The 18,112-nt window shown below is 39.3% G+C and overlaps 2 protein-coding genes across 6 annotated transcripts in view; one reads left to right on the top strand and one right to left on the bottom strand.

The window, feature by feature from the left end:
- LOC142095160 (myosin heavy chain, skeletal muscle-like) overlaps positions 1-8,914 on the top strand; it is a 167,283-nt gene extending 158,369 nt beyond the window's left edge. The window contains exons 16-20 of one of the 3 annotated variants that reach the window (XM_075177993.1): positions 1,427-1,552; positions 4,266-4,430; positions 6,073-6,273; positions 6,699-6,845; positions 8,121-8,914. In XM_075177993.1, the coding sequence (XP_075034094.1) occupies positions 1,427-1,552; positions 4,266-4,430; positions 6,073-6,273; positions 6,699-6,845; positions 8,121-8,261 (780 nt within the window). In that variant the 3' untranslated portion in view covers positions 8,262-8,914. Of the gene's footprint in view, positions 1-1,426; positions 1,553-4,265; positions 4,437-6,072; positions 6,274-6,698; positions 6,846-8,120 lie in introns of all 3 variants that reach the window. The other 2 variants (XM_075177992.1, XM_075177994.1) reach the window with 2 other exon arrangements.
- A 7,517-nt stretch (positions 8,915-16,431) lies between these two features.
- Positions 16,432-18,112, bottom strand: part of GAS7 (growth arrest specific 7) — a 267,156-nt gene continuing 265,475 nt past the window's right edge. For all 3 annotated transcript variants that reach the window (XM_075178001.1, XM_075178000.1, XM_075178002.1), the window contains one exon: positions 16,432-18,050. In XM_075178001.1, the coding sequence (XP_075034102.1) occupies positions 17,937-18,050 (114 nt within the window). In that variant the 3' untranslated portion in view covers positions 16,432-17,936. The remainder of the gene's footprint in view (positions 18,051-18,112) is intronic.

Raw genomic sequence — 18,112 nt, forward strand, 5'->3', positions numbered from 1 at the left:
CTTATCCTTAACACTGCATATATGTGTGTATCTAGCAAAAGGAAAACATGAGGTATTGGTTCATATTTTGATCAAAACATTTAAGCCTGCATCCCAGCTTCACGGGTTACCTCATTATATGCAGGTCCTACACTGACCTATATGCTTCATACGCATGAAGGTGTCTACTTTTAAATCTACATGGACAAAGAAATATTGTTTTGTGGGAAGAGATTATTTAGATGAGATGAAGGAGGTTATGGGGTGGATAATGTGCATTTAGAAGGGGTTTTAGGGTTTCCTGGGATTACACACAGCATTTTTCTCCCCACAAAGGGATCCAAAGCCCTCTGAGATAGTGGCGATAGGGCTGTGCCTTTTATTGAGACCTTCCAGTTGCACCTTTGCGGGAAAGAGCATTTCTAGATACTCATCAACCAATGATGAGATAACTTTGCATTCAGTGGACAATAAAAAGTTTACAGTTTGAGAGACCACAATGTAAACCTGCCTGCTATAACTGGGAGACCACCCAAGTGTATTTATCTTATGCCCACCTCTCATGATAACTGTTTAAAATAATTAATTTAATATTAATTACACATTTATACAGCATCTGATGCCCTTTTCTTTACTCTCTCTATAAATACAGCACAGTGTCAGTCACTGGGAGAAAGACCATTATAGCAGCTTACAGTCAGTGGAAATCATTATATTCTGAACCTGATCATTATATATTCATCATCATCATTTATTTATATAGCGCCAACATATTCCGTAGCGCTTTACAATTGGGGACAAACATAGTAAACTAATAAACAAACTGGGTAAAACAGACAAAGAGGTATATAATACCTATATATCACATGCAAAGTCAGCAATAGAATGGACACTGTAGCAGGGGCGGATCCAGAAGTTAATTGTACCGGGGGCGATTTAGGGGGGTGCGATTTAGCCCCGCCCCCTTTTTGACACCTAAGGCTGCTGACGGCTGCACACTATGTGCAGATCCGTTCAGCAGAGAGAGTTAGGGAGAGAGTCCTGCCCGGCTGCTCTGATTGTGTCAATCATAGCAGTTGGGCAGGACTCTCTCCCTAACTCTCTCTGCTGAACGGATCTGCACATAGTGTGCAGCCGCCGGCAGCAAGCCCCTGCTAGGGGGGGCGATCGCCCCGATCGCCCCCCCCCCCCCCCCCCTGGATCCGCCACTGCACTGTAGTCAGGTCTTAACCAACAGTTTTTGGTGGCTTAAAAAAATGCTTTTAATCATTAACCTTAAACACACTGAAGTATTATAACTCCTCAGACATATGACCACGCATAGGTGAGGAAATGTCACCCTGTATCATTAAACCTAAATTGCACCTGAAGCGTTTAATTCACTATTATGTTAAATATATTTCTGATTATATAGTAATAATTCATGATGTGATCCCTCTTCTCCCAGCTCCAGTCTGTCTCGGCTGTAAAGAAGAAACTGGAAGGACAGCTCCAGCAGGTGACGGCTGAGAGTGAAGACTACCTGAATGAGCTTCGGAATTCAGAGGAGAGAGTCAAGAAAGCCGCTGCAGAGGTGACATATCTCCTCTTGATAATTTTGCAGTACACAGATTATTATTATTATTATTATTATTATTGTTGATTTCAGGGCTGGAGGAAGGGTTCTCAGCCTTCTAGACAAAACTTCAAACTAACCAGTACCCTCCAAAGTTGCACCTCCTAAGGAGTTTATCTGGGGATGTGTCCACGTCTAACTAGGTTACGTGTGAACACAGCCTTACTGTACTCAACTTAAACTTACCTGCCGCCCTAATTCTGCCTCTCCAGGCGGAGGGGGCAGCAAGCTCCAGATACGCCAAAATCTGGATACGGATGTGTTCCGGGGCACATGTGCTATAGAGTAATATGTGTGCCGCAAAACTGACACAACTGATGACAATTATCTTCAGGGTAGAGGTAATGCCTAACATACTGGCCCTTATCAGTCCACCAAGGGAGTGTGTGTAGATGGAGAAAAATAGAGGGAGATTGAGGTATTCTAAAAAGAGGTGGGAGAGCAGAGCAAGATACAGAAAGTGGCTGAAGGGACAAAACGTATCATTTGATGTGAGCTTTGATCTGCATAGACATTACTGATAAATTATTTCTATTCAGGACTTTCAGGTTGCCGCTGGCTTTTTGCACCAACCTCCTTCTTATTAACTTATGTAAATATAGAATAAACTGAGAATGCTGCCTGACTTCTCTATCTTACCTGTAACTATATGTGCACACTGGTGGCTGCTGCTTACCCAGCGCTATTGCTCCCCAGCTCCGAGAACTCCTCCAGAGGCGGGGAATGTCGGGTGGGAGGTAAGGGGAGGGGCACCTCGCTGTTCCGCTGCCTGCTGAGAAACAAACTCTCAGTCTGACATCACAGACTAGGACCAGGCCCAAGTATCTCTCAGAAGAAAAAAGGGGGGAGTAATCCGCACAGAGTTGGGATGTACCTCATCTAGATATCAAAATCCTTATCGTAGTGAGGGGGTGCTCTTTCCATTACGAGACATAAGTAGGAAAAGGGAGAAAAGAAAAAGAAATGGATTGCTAGAGCACTCCTAATCCAGTTTGAATAATTGAGAATATATCTCACATAGAAAGCATAAAAAAAAAAGTTTTTCAGAGAGCGTCTAATGATTTGAAGACTGTGGGAGAGTCTGATCAGATGTGATAGGGAATACCATAAATGGGTAGCGGCACAGGAGAATGTCATATACCACCTGGCATCCTAGATCTAAATATTGGGGAAAACCATGTACAATTTTGGCCTGTCTTGCCAAGATCTATGCTCTGCTAAGCCACACTCCAGTTTCCATGTATCCATATTTCCCCAGTGTGGGCTATAAAAGACTCAGAGAACATTGAGATAGTAAAACCCACATTAAAAAAATAGTAATTTCCAAAAAGCAAGTTTCTCACTCATTATAAAAGAAATGCAATTGTTGCACATGAAAATGTTTTGAAAACGTTCTGCTGCCATCTAGTGTTTATTCTACAAATGAGCAACTGACTCACTGCATTTCCTCCATTGAAGGTTCAAGGGATTGTTTTCTGGACACTTTCTGGTGGATGAGGATAAGAGATATTGTTTTTAAATACATTTTAACATCTACTGTAATTTTTAACAATTTTTTTATGTGTAAACACTACACAAGGTTAGATCTTTAGCTCCACACTTTCTTCACCACCAAAAATAATAGCAATGTTCATAGCAATTAAACTATATTGTAGTAAAAACGCAAGTGCTCCAGATGAACAACATTTGGGGCTAGATTTACTAAACTGCGGGTTTGGAAAAGTAGAGATGTTGCCTATAGCAACCAATCAGATTCTAGCGTTCATTTATTTAGTGCATTCTACAGAATGACAGCTAGAATCTGATTGGTTGCTATAGGCAACATCTCCACTTTTTCAAACCCGCAGTTTAGTAAATATACCCATTGATGTTTTTGTATTTTGGGAATAATGTTCTCCTATTGTAAAATATAAAGTTATTAGAAATCATGGAGGAGTTCCAAATTTCAATTTAAAAATCAAACAAACTATTTTTATAATATTATCCAATACCTCCCGACTCTCCTGATTTTGGCTGGACATCCTGATTAGCGGGCCACAGAAGGGGTGGAGCTTAACCAAAAGTAGGAGGGGGATTTTACCTAAAGTTGACCATTTGTGAGGGGGGGGGGTTGGTTACAACGGGGGTGTGGCTTATTTAATTATTCTAAACATAGGGAGGTATGGGTAATTCTCATATTAAATCTAATTTAGCTTTAAATGTAAGTCCAGCTGGAAGGTGCAATTTTGAGCCTGGTCAAATTTTAAACCTTGAGGTGCTGACATGGGGACTTTGCATATTTAACATTTAAACTTGAGATTGGGGAGTGTATCCTAGCTCAACTCTAAATCTTAGTGTGAAAATAAATGCCAACCAGTATTTGTGTGCTACATACAAGAGTATGTAGCACCCCAGGAGAGTGCCTAGTACCCTCCCCTCCAAACACCATTCGTGGCATCCATTCACTACTTTCACAATGAATTATATGACACAAATGACATCAATACTTACCAAACAGGATATATTTTACAGGAAGTGACATCACTACTCTCCTAGAGTAAGTGATGAAGTCATTGCTCGTCAAATATAAATATATATTATATAAATATATCTTTATGACTTGTGTATATTAAATATCAGCATGAAGCCTTCCGAAAGCCATAAAGAGAGATTTATTTTGTGCCCTATATAGAATTCACGTCTGTCAGAGGAATTACGCCACAAGCAGGATCACACGCAGCACTTGCAAAAAGGCAAGAAAGGTCTGGAGAACCAGATCCGAGAACTAAACGCAAAGGTTGAGGAAGCTGAGCAGATGATGTTAAAAGATGAAAAGAAAATCATGCAGAAACTGGAGGTGCGGGTAGGTCTAGAGAATGGAGAATGACCTTTCTAAAGAAGAGCTAAACCTCCCCAATATCTGTAGATTATAGCCTGTAAGTTTGGCAGAGGGAGTATCAGATTCCTTAAAGATTCCAGTTGTACTTTGCGGATCTAGAAATATTACAGCTGCCAATTTGGTTTTCCTAAATACAAGTGTTCCTGGAATGCGGAATTTAACTATTATAATTATGTCACTTAGGCTCATTTATTATAAAGAGTCCATTTGCGACTAAGATTATTTTATAATCATTTTATATTTTATAATCATGATAGATTTGTTAAGTAAACTCCCCCATGCAAACACCGGTGGTGACATCTTTATTATGTTGGGCGTAGCAAAAATGAGCACTAACACCTGCAAAAACACCCAGTTTCACATTAGGGGCTAGATTTACTAAATTGCGGGTTTGAAAAAGTGGAGATGTTGCCTATAGCAACCAATCAGATTCTAGCTGTCATTTATTTAGTACATTCTATAAAATGACAGCTAGAGTCTGATTGGTTGCTATAGGCAACATCTCCACTTTTTCAAACCCGCAGTTTAGTAAATATACCCCCAGGGCTCTTCATCCTTAGATAAATATACCAGTTAATTATAATACCTGAGAATTAAAATATGAATGTTCAAGTGAAACCAACTGCTAGGAGAAGTGAACCTAATAAATACTACTATATGCAAACATGTATCCTCCACCGTAAATTCTAAGGATATTAGTTCTGTGACTACATACAAACTTGAGGCTGTGTGCTTAGTGATGGTTTACAGGTCACAGAATTCAGAGGTGACTTCTAATATCCATTATCATTTGCAGTATGGTGTGCATTATACTTTAATCATCATAATTCCTTATAATACACGTTTTTTCCTAAGGGACACTGAAGCGATGACATCTGACCTCACCAATTATATGGCTATTACTTACAGAAGTTATATTTGCATATTTTTTGTATTATACAATAATAATCAAAATAAAACCAGTCAAATAGATAGATAAAATAATGGGATGTGCTCAAAAATAGCTCATCTCAAGAATTGTGGTGCATTTTTAAGAAGTATTTGTAATAGTGAAGATTTATCTATCTGTTCTTTAGAAATACTCAGACTGCAGTGTAAAGAAAATCACAGCAGCGATGACAGAGTGCAAACTGAGCCATAGAGCATGACGCACAATAAAAAATGACATTCATCATATGCAAGACTCACAAGAGTAAAATATAAAACGGTTGATGTGCAATTGCCCTCTGAGGAATGTTCCTGCTTGACCGAGCGTACTCTGCACTCGTGTTTGTGTCATACAATACCGCTGTATTATCTAAACTCTATTATTAGAGTGACATTAGCTTATACAATTGGAATAATAATAGATTTGTACACTTTCTCCTCTCTCAGCTATCTGCTACACTGCTGGACTTAATGATAAGTAACCTATTTGGTCCATTAAGCTGCAGTGAGTTTGAACATGCTCAGTTCTGCTCTCCTGAAGAAATAATACTTAGCCAACCTGAAAATATGCCCTGTTACCAGCAGGGGGCGATGATGTCCAAATGGGTATGTAAGTGGAAGTGTTATTCTGTACAGAATATAAGAACAAATAGTGGCGTTACATTTATTTCAGATTAAGGAGCTTGAATTGGAACTGGACACCGAGCAGAAGAAGCACATAGAGACCACAAAGACGTTGAAGAAACACGAGCGACGTCTAAAGGAGCTGGTTTTCCAGGCTGAGGAGGATCAGAAGATCCAACAGCGGAATCAGGACCTGATCGAGCGGCTGCAGAGTAAACTGAAGACGTATAAGAGAATGGTGGAGGAGGCGGTGAATATAATACAGATTAAGAATATATGTTTATCTAATATGAAAAGGGAATATTGTAACATTCACTGATATACGATTACATTTTATGATACAGTGACACAATGAGGAAGTCAGTGACCCACGTGATTGTGTGAGGACAGGGCTGCATGTGACGTTGGTGGTGTCAGAAGTGGGATACCAAAGTCTGAGTTAGATAATGGAAGAAGCAGGGTCCTCCAACAGCACAGAATTGTGGTGTTAAACTCACCTCTGTATGAAACATTGTCCTTATATGTAACTAACTACCACACTTCTAATATTATCCATATTAATAATAAGCCACATAGTAAGAGAAATACAAGTCTGTGCCACGCCTGCAGAAACCTCTGTTTATAACTGGCATGAGCTCTAGAACATAAGTATATTTCTGTATTTTTCTTGCACAGGAGGAGCAAGCCAACCTGAACCTCAATAAGTACCGAAAAACAATTAGTGAACTTGATGATGCAGAAGAGAGGGCGGAAGTGGCAGAGACTGCCCTTACTAAAATCCGAACAAAGAACAGGGCCAGCTTTGGGAAAGGATTCTCTTCGGTAAATGTAGTGCTTACCTCAGTTTTTTTTTCAGTTTATTAATACACGGGCAAACGCAGGATTTCCAGAGGGGGCTTTCCAAATGTTTGATTTTGGGACAAAACAGAAACAAAACAAAAACAAATTTGCTGCAATAAAATGGCAACAGACACTTTTTGGAAGTTAAACTGTTTGACTGTAAATAAGAAGTTTAGTTTGAGTTACAGAGTGTAAGACATAATCTAATAACAACTGGTGCTGAAGCAGCTACTGAGAGGCGTTTGCTCCACTGTTTCCACTTGTCGGATTTATTCCCGGTTTTCTGGAAGTTTGACCCTGATCTGGAAATTTTCGTGAAACCCCTGGAATTCTAACTTATTTTAATGTTTTAAGTTTAACTTTCATGTAAGAAAAAAAACATGGCCACAGCCAGGCTTCATAGGGCTAGATTTACTAAGCTGCGGGTTTGAAAAAGTGGGGATGTTGCCTATAGCAACCAATCAGATTCTAGCTGTCATTTTGTAGAAGGTACTAAATAAATGAAAGCTAGAACCTGATTGGTAGCTATAGGCAACATCCCCACTTTTTCAAACCCGCAGCTTAGTAAATCTAGTCCATCTTTTTGGCGGTGCATGGGCAGGGGAGTTTTCCCCAAATGTACAGCATGAGAATGACATACAGAGAAGTGGTACTGTGCAGTGTCCATACATTCAGCATAGCAAAACAATTCAGCATTGTATACCATTCAGAAATTAGGCTGTAGTGCTTTAGTCACATATGAAAACTAGAATTAGAACAGTAAATATGCATAAATGTAATAAAATATTACATAAAAAGAATGAGGCATAAAGTAAGCTGTACATTGATGTGACTTCTTTAAATAAATCTGTCCATCTAACCAAATTAATATTACTCTCCTCTCACACCTAGTTAAAATAAAAACTATTTAAATTAGTGCTATAATTACTTACCCAGTGCTGCACCTCAGACTGCAGGTGATCACATGTCATTGACCGTCTGTATTTTCTTTATGTCAGAAAACACTAGAGCACTAGATCGGAAACAGTAAAAAATAATACACTAGAGACAAAAGTAACAGCGGACATTTTGTTGAGGCCAACGGTCATGGAAACATATGCAACTGCTCATGGAAATGTTTCCTAGGCTGCAGACAATGTGTCATAGTAAATGTAATATACCTACTAACTGGAGATTAGAGAGAAAAAAATATTTTGTTATAATTAGGATCTTGTTACCGTTTGATATGTTAGGAATATATCTTTCTCTTTCTTGCAGGGTTGCACATCCCCGGTCGCTCTTCACATTCGATCTCCCAGTACAGTGGGCTCAGAGGGTCGTGCTGAGAGATTGGAAGATGACACAGCTTCACTCATCCCAAATTACTTGGACTCCTTAAAAAAGTTAATGGCTGACTGACACCATGTGACCATCACATAAATACTGGCTGCAGACCTATGGGACCATTACATAATGTAGTATGATCCTTTTAAACTGAGACACATTCAGTAGGCATTCTGGTAGTTTGAAAAGAAGATGGTCCATGTGAATAGCTTTTTTTTTTTTATAGAGATTAATCACCAGTATATTAAATTTTATCACACAGTCACTTAGGGGTAGATTTATCAAACCTTCTAACAAGGAAAAGTCGGATGTGTTGCCCATAGGGACCAATCAGATTCTAGCTATCATTTTCTAGAATATACTAGATAAAAGATGGCTAGAATCGGATTGGCTGCTTTAGGCGACGCCTCCTCTTTTCCTTTTTAGAAGGGTCAATAATTCTACCCCCTTATTTTTATCTTATGTTTTGAAGTCATCCAGAAATTCCAGAAAACGTCATGTTCTGGAGTGAAGAAGTGGACTTGTCAATGTGTTAAACGTCCATCAGCACTAACAGGCTAACATTTATATTTATTTTATAGAACATTTACCTGAAAATGACATCTTCCTCTGCAAAGCAGCAATCACCTCACGTTTTTATGGTATTAACAATATCCTTTGTCTGGAGATTATGTTTATCTAGCACACATGCCAGTCATATCTCAAAGAAATGCATTTTTAAAAGTTTTTCGTCACATAAATTTGAGAATAAATTTCTCTGTCATAAAAGATAACTATGTATGTCATGTTTTTTTATGTATTATTATACTATTTTTATTTTCATACTTACCCAATCTCCCGGAATGTCCGGGAGACTGCCAAATTCTTGGTAGGTCTCCCGGACTCCTGGGAGAGCAGGCAAGTCTCCTGTATCCTGCCCATCGGGAGCCAAAATGAAGCAACTACTGGTGAATTGTGTTCTTTTGACCCCCCCCCCCCCCACACACACACACACACCGCTACAAAATAACGATTTAATTATGGGGGCGGGTCCAAAATGCATCGATTTTCCTCACCCACGCCCCTGATGTTTAATTTTAGGATGACAATTGTTGTTTGGATTTGAAGTGTCCTTTCTTACACTTTCTTCACACATGACTTTGAAAAAGTACTACTACTGGCAGTACTAACCCTGGGATGCTCCTGATCTGTAGACTGATCCATGATGGACAACAGAAGTAATGTTACTTTAGGTTGGAGCTGCTGGTAACAGCCATCACACCAGGTGAATGCCCAATGAGATAGGGAAAGGAGGAACGGTCACCTTGCAATTCAGACACTGCTCCACATTATCAGTCAAAGTGATACAATTGGTTCATTAAAAAACAAATGCTTTGAACTTTTTGGGGATGTGCAGTAAGACACAGCACCAGTCTTGGTCGCTTGCTGGTACAGATACGATACTGACCCCCACACAATTGCCTTCACACTCAAACACTTGGATTTATAAACCAAAACAAATTCTTTTTTTTTGGGGGGGGGGGGGTCAAAGAGCACCCTGAAACATGGCCACAATACAGTAAATAAATTCTTCTTACTTTTGGGAAAAAATTGTCAATTTTTGGATGCTGAAAGCAGAACCCCTAACTGTCGTTTTATGTTCTAATACTTAAATAGCGATGATCATAGTTTTGCAGCGTGCTTCATATCCATTCATGTTCAAAACCCTGTCGCCACACTTGAAAGATTCCATGGAACTCTGTGGTAATACTGTAAACGTAGCCGCTAGGGGTTAACACAAGCGGTTTAACCAGCGATGTGCTGTATTTCTTTCCATTAGTAGAAAACCCTTTTAATTGAATGGTGCATTGGCCTAAACAGAGCTGTGCAGTATGAGTAAATTGTTTTTTTCCACATCAATAAAGATTCAGTTAATCTCTTCCCACCAGCCAAACCACATCATGGCTAATGTGGGAATCTGCTTGTGATTGGCAAAGAGGAGGGGAGTCCAGGTCAATTCTGTTCACAATCGCTCTGCAGCGAAGAGGCTCATTTCATCCTTCATTAGAAGGGGGAGGGGGGGATTTGGTGATTTTCATAGATTACAAGGAAGAGAATTCTTGTAGATTACAAATAAAGATCATTTCCTGAGGATTACAAGAAGAAGATCCATTGGATCACAAATTATGGTCATTAACCGTGGATTACAAGAACACAAATAAATTATAATAAATAGCATTAACTTATTTTATAGAAAAATTACACTATATATTAAAGGAATAGGAAACACCTGGAAACATTTAAGGCATACTTTGCCAAAGAGATCATTCAATGGTAGGATGGGAGCCAATAAGTTGACTCTGCAATCCAAATCTAGGAAGAGCTTGTTGGCCAGGTATCTCCTGCTGCTGTTCAGCTGAATCAACCAGTCTGTGCTGCTACTGGAAGTTTTCTACCCTGTGATAGATTTACTCTGCCACCCAGTTGGTTTACCAGTCATCTTTGGTTTCATTATTATTGATCAACTTGTTGTCACTGGCTATCCCTACTGGCAATGTTTGGTCAGTAGTCATTCATCAATTCTGATGGTCAGTGACGTGGTTCCCTCAGCTGTAGAAGATTATCACTGCCACCACCGTTTGGCTCCTTCACCAACACCTGCAAATTCTTACACTTTTTGGTAGAGTACACAGCTCCTGCAGCACCTCTTTGCTGGTTACTCTGGCTCGTTCTTCTCTGACCACATAATTTGAACCAAATTTGTTGCTGGGTAGCACAGAAGCAGGACACCGAACTCAACACAGGACAGCCAGAGGTTGGTTAAATGTAATCTGTTGGTCACAGGGTCGGACTGGCCCACTATAGGTACCAGATAGGTCCCTGATCTCCTACCCTAAGGGGGCGGGCCCAGAGATAGAACCTGCAATCTCCACGAGCGCCTCAGTGTTGAAAATTAATTAAGTCACATTTGCGACACTATCATTGGAGAAGAGCCGGATTAGGAAGAAGATGATAGAAATAGAGAAGAGTTGGAGATACTGGCAGCAGCCCTAAGGTAAGTACTGCAGGGTTGGAGAGAAGGGGGGTGCCTTGAGTGATAGAAAAAATGTTAGTGCTTTCCTTCTTGTGTTTGTTAGGCAGAGAATCCTTAATTCTGAACTAGGATAGGCTGCGTTTTTATAGCCAATGATATGCACATCCTGAGAGAAGTACAGTAAAAATCTTTATACCACAGCTTCTAGGAGGACAACCCAGACTTCTCTAAAAGACTTTAATTTCATGGGACATTTTTGTCTGGTATTACCCCATTCTTCTTCCTAAGTGGCCACTTGATTATTTATGCTATCATTGTGGTCTAATTGGAAATATGCACATTTTAATTTTTTGATGTTCGTAAATATTGTTTTTTTCATTATGTTACATTTCTCTAGTACATACATTTTGTTTCATATATATTACTATAGATATTTTTATCTTCTTGTAAGTGGGTATTCTTATGCTATTAATTGAATTGTGGTGAGGGCTAGTCATTTAACAGTGGGTGGGAGATATTCATTTACTGGTGGGGTCAGATTATTTGAGGTGGGGGCTATTTATAACAGGTGGGGGTTACGGTAGAGTCTGTTAATTTAAGACAGGGTGAATGGACTATTTATTTAAAGCTGGGGTGGTTTGGGGGCTAATAATGGAATGTGGGGCTGAGTTTGGGGAGAAGGGCTATTAATAAAGTGTGAATACTAATTATTTAATGTCAGAGCTGTTTGGGGAGGAAACGTGTTTGTTTATTAAATGTAAATACTATTAGTTTAATGTTTGGGCTGGTTGCATGTAGCAAGGTATATTTATTATGGGTGCTATTGATCTAATATAGTGGCTGGTTTCTAAAATCTAAAGTTTTTTTACTTTTGTATTCAAAGTAATTATGTCCGAGGCAGGCAGTGGCATTTTTATTAAGCGTGCACAAAAACAGGGTGCTGTGCTTCATTGTGAGCAGCAGAGTGTTCTGTGGGCAGCACGGTGGCTAAGTGGTTAGCACTTCTGCCTCACAGCACTGGGGTCATGAGTTCAATTCCCGACCATGGCCTTATCTGTGTGGAGCTTGTATGTTCTCCTCGTGTTTGCGTGGGTTTCCTCTGGGTTCTCCGTTTTGCAGGGCCCTCTTAAGAACACTCACACTCTAAAAACATACTGGTAGGTTAAATGGCTGCTAACAAATTGACCCTAGTCTGTGTGTCTGTGTGTGTGTATGTTAGGGAATTTAGTTTGTAAGCTCCAATGGGGCAGGGACTGATGTGAATGAGTTCTCTGTACAGCGCTGCGGAATCAGTGGCCCTATGTAAATAAATGATGATTTGACCAGCATAACCCCCCCACCCCCCAAAAAAACAAAAAACAAAATAATCTGCTTGTTAAGGAATAAAAAATACTGATTAAGCTGCCATATATTTTTTCCACTACTGTATCACTAATGTTAGCCAGCCAGCTCGCTGCAGACTTTGGCCAAACTTGGTGTTAATGATTGGAAATGAAAGTCAGTGCTAAAGACAGCTCAAAAATCACATCATTTTACCTATTTGTCACAATTTTTAATTAAATCCAGATCCAAAATCTTTCAGGATTTTTGGGCAAAACCAGTAACAAAACCAAAACTACGAAGACGTTTTAGAACCAAAAACTACATCTAGAATACAGACAGAGATATAGACAATAGACCAGGGCCGTCTTTCCCATAGGGCACAATGGGCAGGTGCCCTGGGGCCCTGCAGCCCAGGGGGGCCCATCGGAGGAAGCAAAAAAAAAAAACCTGAAACAAAAGAAGAAAATACTGTGCGGTCAGCTGGCGATCCGGCTCCCTCCCTGGTCCCCTCCTCTGTCGCGCTGGCAGTGCATGTCGGGCGTGACGTCATCACGCCCGCCCGACATCCATTGGCGGAGCGCGATGGAGGAGGAGACCAGGGAGGGAGCCGGACGCCAGCTGACCGCACAGTATTTTCTTCTTTTTTTGCAGGTTTTTTTTTTTTCCTGCCTCCGACGGGCCCCCCCTGGGCTGCAGGGCCCATATATATAATCATTTCTTTTTTTGTATATATAGGGGCCCCGGTGCACTGCTGTGCCCAGGGGCCCAAGATGTTCTTAAGAGGGCCCTGCAATAGGCTCTTCATTGTGATAAATGCAGGAGGGGATAGAAAACGTTTATACAATATAAAAAAGACAGCAATAAGACACCACACTAAAGTCAATATATATATATATATATATTTCAATTTTATTTAATACTAAAAGATAAAGCAGAATTGCATGATGTTTTGTTCAGATGTGCGATTTGATTACCGACTGCCGCTGTTTTATATTTTTAAGATATTTTTTTTTCCATTTGTTTCAGCCAAAAATAAAAAAAAAGGCAGTAATTCTTATGTAACCATTTTTTTTTTATAGAAAACAAGAAAACATTTTTTTTAATAACTTCACAACTTTTACACAAATTGTAACAATTTACGTTTACACACAATGTCGGATCATTTCTGTCCAAGTATAATCAAGTTGATAATGTTAAATTAGTATTTCTAAATTCATTTTTCTTTTACAATATGCCTGTACAAAAAGGAAGAATGTAATAATGCAGGAGTCGGGGTGAAAATAGTAATTGGGATATTATTGAGGACTTAGTAGCACGCTTTATAAATCTGCTATATAACATGTATGAGCAATAATTTACACAGCTCCCCCGAGGAGGCTACATGTACATGTAAAAAAAGTACTATACAGAGTATGGTGTAGACCTAGGGCTAGATTTACTAAACTGCGGGTTTGAAAAAGCGGGGATGTTGCCTATAGCAACCAATAAGATTCTAGCTTTCATTTATTTAGTACCTTCTACAAAATGACAGCTAGAATCTGATTGGTTGCCATAGGCAACATCCCCACTTTCTCAAACCCGCAGCTTAGTAAATCTAGCCCCTAGTCTCAAATCTTTGCTTTCTCAATAAGTCATAATATAGGAAGCGATCAGTTCAGTTCAGTTCTGACCAATGGAAGCCAAGCAAGTGTCCCACAATCTTTGACATCAAATTAACCTATAGGGGGCACTATACCTACACGTAATCTTTCTTTAACAGTTATGGAGATTATATATGCCAGTTTTGAATGTTAATTAATTTTTCCATTTATGCTATAGCTGATGCCATAAGTCCTTAGCTTGAAGGTAGGTTTACAGAAGTATTTTAATTGTTACTATAACAGGTATAAATATTGCACATATGTTGATAGGGATGGCAAGTGAATGATGGGATGAAGAGAGATGTGTATATCTTTTTTATTATTAATATTCTACAATAACATTTTAATTCATTTTTGTTAAACGTTATAACTGAAAACAAGATTACAAATACAGAGAATGCGGCAATTTTGTTTCAACAGTATAACAAGAAAAATACAACTTTGTTGCCTGACAAGCTTTATTGTAGGGAAAGGAGGGGTTATAAAAGCTCAGACTGCTGTGCTTTCAAACTTACACGATGGATGTCGGCTTAAATTGCCAAGTAGATAAGCTAGAAAGAAATATAATATATGCTTATATTTTCCACTGGTGGAAATGAAATGAAAATGAAACCAATTTGCAAACAATCTTATGATCAATTGTGAAATATGAATAGTCCAAAAGTGTGGGAATTCCTTTATCTATGTTTAGCCATGAATATGTAATAAGTACATTGTTCTAAGACATTCTGAAGACTCAGCATATCGTCATGCACCAGTGAGATTTGCCACACTTAAATAACCCGTTTACGGTGCACAGAAATGGCAGCTGGACCTGAGCTTTTGTTGACAGTTCGGAACTCCGGAAAGAGTTCTTTAAACGGTTATTAATGCTATAGTTCCATACGATCACAGCTGTACAGTGTTCAACAGATCCTCCAATCATGGAACCCCACAACTGGCGGTCATTAAAAACTTCAACAACCGTTATACTGTAAGATATCCTTGTTTTATAGACACGTTGCGGGATATTCTATAAAACAAGAGTAATGGAAATCTTGTCTTAACGATACTCCATTTTTTATAATGTTTAATCACCACTTTGCAGCTACTACCTTCTACTTAAATTAATGAAGAGAACAGCAGAAAAGGTTTAGTTAAAAAAAAAATGCATTGATGATGTTTTTTGTAAGTACTTTTATATATTTTTTAGTAGGTAATTATGAGTGAAGAGGAGAGAGTGGCTATGTAAAGTCAATCTTAAGAAAGCACGGAAACAACTTTTTAGGTAAAAAATTGGAGAAAAATTAGGTTTTTTTAAAGCCTCAAAAAAGACTTTATAATAAAAAATTACATTTTCAAGAATATTTTTACATTCTGACACTTTTATCAAGCCCTCCAAAAGTAAAAGGGGGGCCCAGCACCTCAATATATAGTAAGTAACCATTCAAGTTGGTTTGTTGGGGTACAAAAAAAAATAATAATGAAAATCAAAAAGGGAAGTCCAGTCCTTAATATGTAGAAACAACTTCTAATGTAGTGTAAAATTCATGCACTACATAGTAATATTGCACTATGAGTCCGCTCATAATTACCCAGTCCAACAATAAATCACTTTTTACCCTCTTAACGTCATTGTATTTACCAGTTATATAAGAAGATCAGCCCAACAGCCATTTTGATACGCGAGCAGTTCCCTTGGTTCAGAGGCAGTCTCGCTGGTAATAGTTTGGGCTGCGATGTTTGTACAAAACTGTCTGATGGCTCTGTGGTGGATAGCGTCATTTGGAACAAGTTTCCGATGAACCTATTGAATACTAGGAACTATATGGACATTGTCTATAACGTGGGACAGCAAGCGCTGAAGAAAAGAAAGGATGGACACAAAGGTGAGTATTCTGTATAGCATGGCACATATCCTAGGGGCAAGAGGTGAAACTGCTATGTGGTGGATGGGTCCACATTCACTCTCATATGTATATGTGAATTTTGCACCATTGGGTGGCACATGGGAACAATTAAAACATTTTGCTAGGAAGCCCACAAAAGTCTACTTACGCCCCTTCATGGATCAGTACAGTTACTGGTTTGCTTCATTGGGTTTAGTAGACCAGAACAAACCCTTGTGTCCAGCAATTTACAGCAGGGTCACTTGTTAACTTTTATAGCAGTCCCTTTCCGATCTATGAAACCAAATGTGAAATGATTTGCAAGGTATTGAGCTTGTTTACCTAGTCCCCTATATGCAAGAATTTTCTTTGCCGTACACATATCAACAATGCACACGTCATTTTCTCCATAGAACAATCTTTTTATGTATCCCTTGTATCAGAACAGCATTCATTACGCTCAGTCTGTTTTTGTTGTTGTTGGAATTTGTTTTGGTTTTTTTGCAGTCATGCCAACTAGGCTTAACCCTTTACCAACCAAATGACTAAAGTCTAAATTACTGCATGAGGAGTAATAATTGTAATTTGATTACTCCAAGTCAAGATTCCGTGTAGGGCTGTTAACAGCTAAGAAATATAGCTGATACTGGAGTACACACTACATTTCAATTTATACTATAAATATATATCTTCATAATGTCCTGGGCCGTACTGTACAGCTTTCCACTGTAAAGTACTGCAGTCTCTCATCTCTCATTAAATAGCTGCCCATACATGCAGACATTAATCATTTTATATTAAGGTTGCTGCATATCACTGCATGCAGCCAGCAATCCTGATGAATCTCTGATAGGGAAAGATCAGGTGCAGTGGAGGGCTGGCAAATTTAAGCCCGGGGGGCAAGACTCGCTCAGCAGCCTATTGGAAACATTTTAAAGAAAAAAAAAAATGCAGTAAGCCCACTGACCCAGCCCAAGGTAGCCCTATATGTGACAAGGGCCAGGGGGCAGATGACCCCCAGCCCCAGATCAGGTGTGGATCAGGACTGGAAGAAAATACGGTCAGCCGTCAACTGGGCAAACTAGGCTTCAACTTGATATCATCTGACGGGATCTGCATGTGTATGGAATGGTTACGAGAACACACAGTTGACGGTTTTCATTCGGAACTATACATTTAAGAATTTTCAGACTACGCTGTAGAACAACTTCTAGATCCATAACTGAGAAGAAAACATCTTTTCATTAATCTTTTAACTTACGACAACAAACAATAATAATATTTGTGGTGTTTCAATTATCAGATCACCCCCATGTCTCTGACATGCAGATGCTTTAACTTAGAGTTGTAAAGTTTGTGGTGTCGGCAGTATGACACATAGAAGCACTGGCTATATTCATACAGGTTAATGATATTACTAGAAAGGGAGGCTCCGTTAACTTAAAATTTTGGTGGTCTCCTTCTTGGGTGAGGGGTGGAAGCGAACTGAAACAGGCGCTCTCAAAAACAACGGCTTACGTTTTAGCCTTAGTTTAGAAAAGCACATTATACTGGTTCCATTTTTCATGGCAATTTGCTTTATTGTGCGTTTGTTTAAGTTACGCAGGAGTAGTACATTGCCTTTGTACTGCATCTAGACTTAGGCTCACATCTAGTGTTCCAAACCTTGATCAAAGAGAAGCCAAGAATATTGGCCCTATGTCCGACACGCTATGTTATCCCAATCTCTGCATTCCACATTCATAGTTCCAAACAAACAAATCCCAGCGTCCCCTATTAAAAATAATTATTTGGTGACACAGCAATTAATGACCTTGTGTATGTTACATCAGTTTACAATATCCAGGCTGCCGCTGTATAAATAACTCTCAAACCAAGAAAGCGGCAACGTTTCTGCAACAGAAAACTATATGTCCATGTCAATGGGTCTGATGTCGCCTGTCTTGTGCTCCTTCACCCACAATTCCCTGTCTTTGGCGGGATCCACTTTCTGTAGCAGCTGGTCCACGGGTTCTACCGTCTGTAGGGACGAAAGAAAACGCGTAGCTTACTAAATGAACTTGCTGCCCAGTTAATGAAGTA

The sequence above is a fragment of the Mixophyes fleayi genome, chromosome 6 (assembly GCF_038048845.1).
Source record: "Mixophyes fleayi isolate aMixFle1 chromosome 6, aMixFle1.hap1, whole genome shotgun sequence".
NCBI lineage: Eukaryota > Metazoa > Chordata > Amphibia > Anura > Limnodynastidae > Mixophyes > Mixophyes fleayi.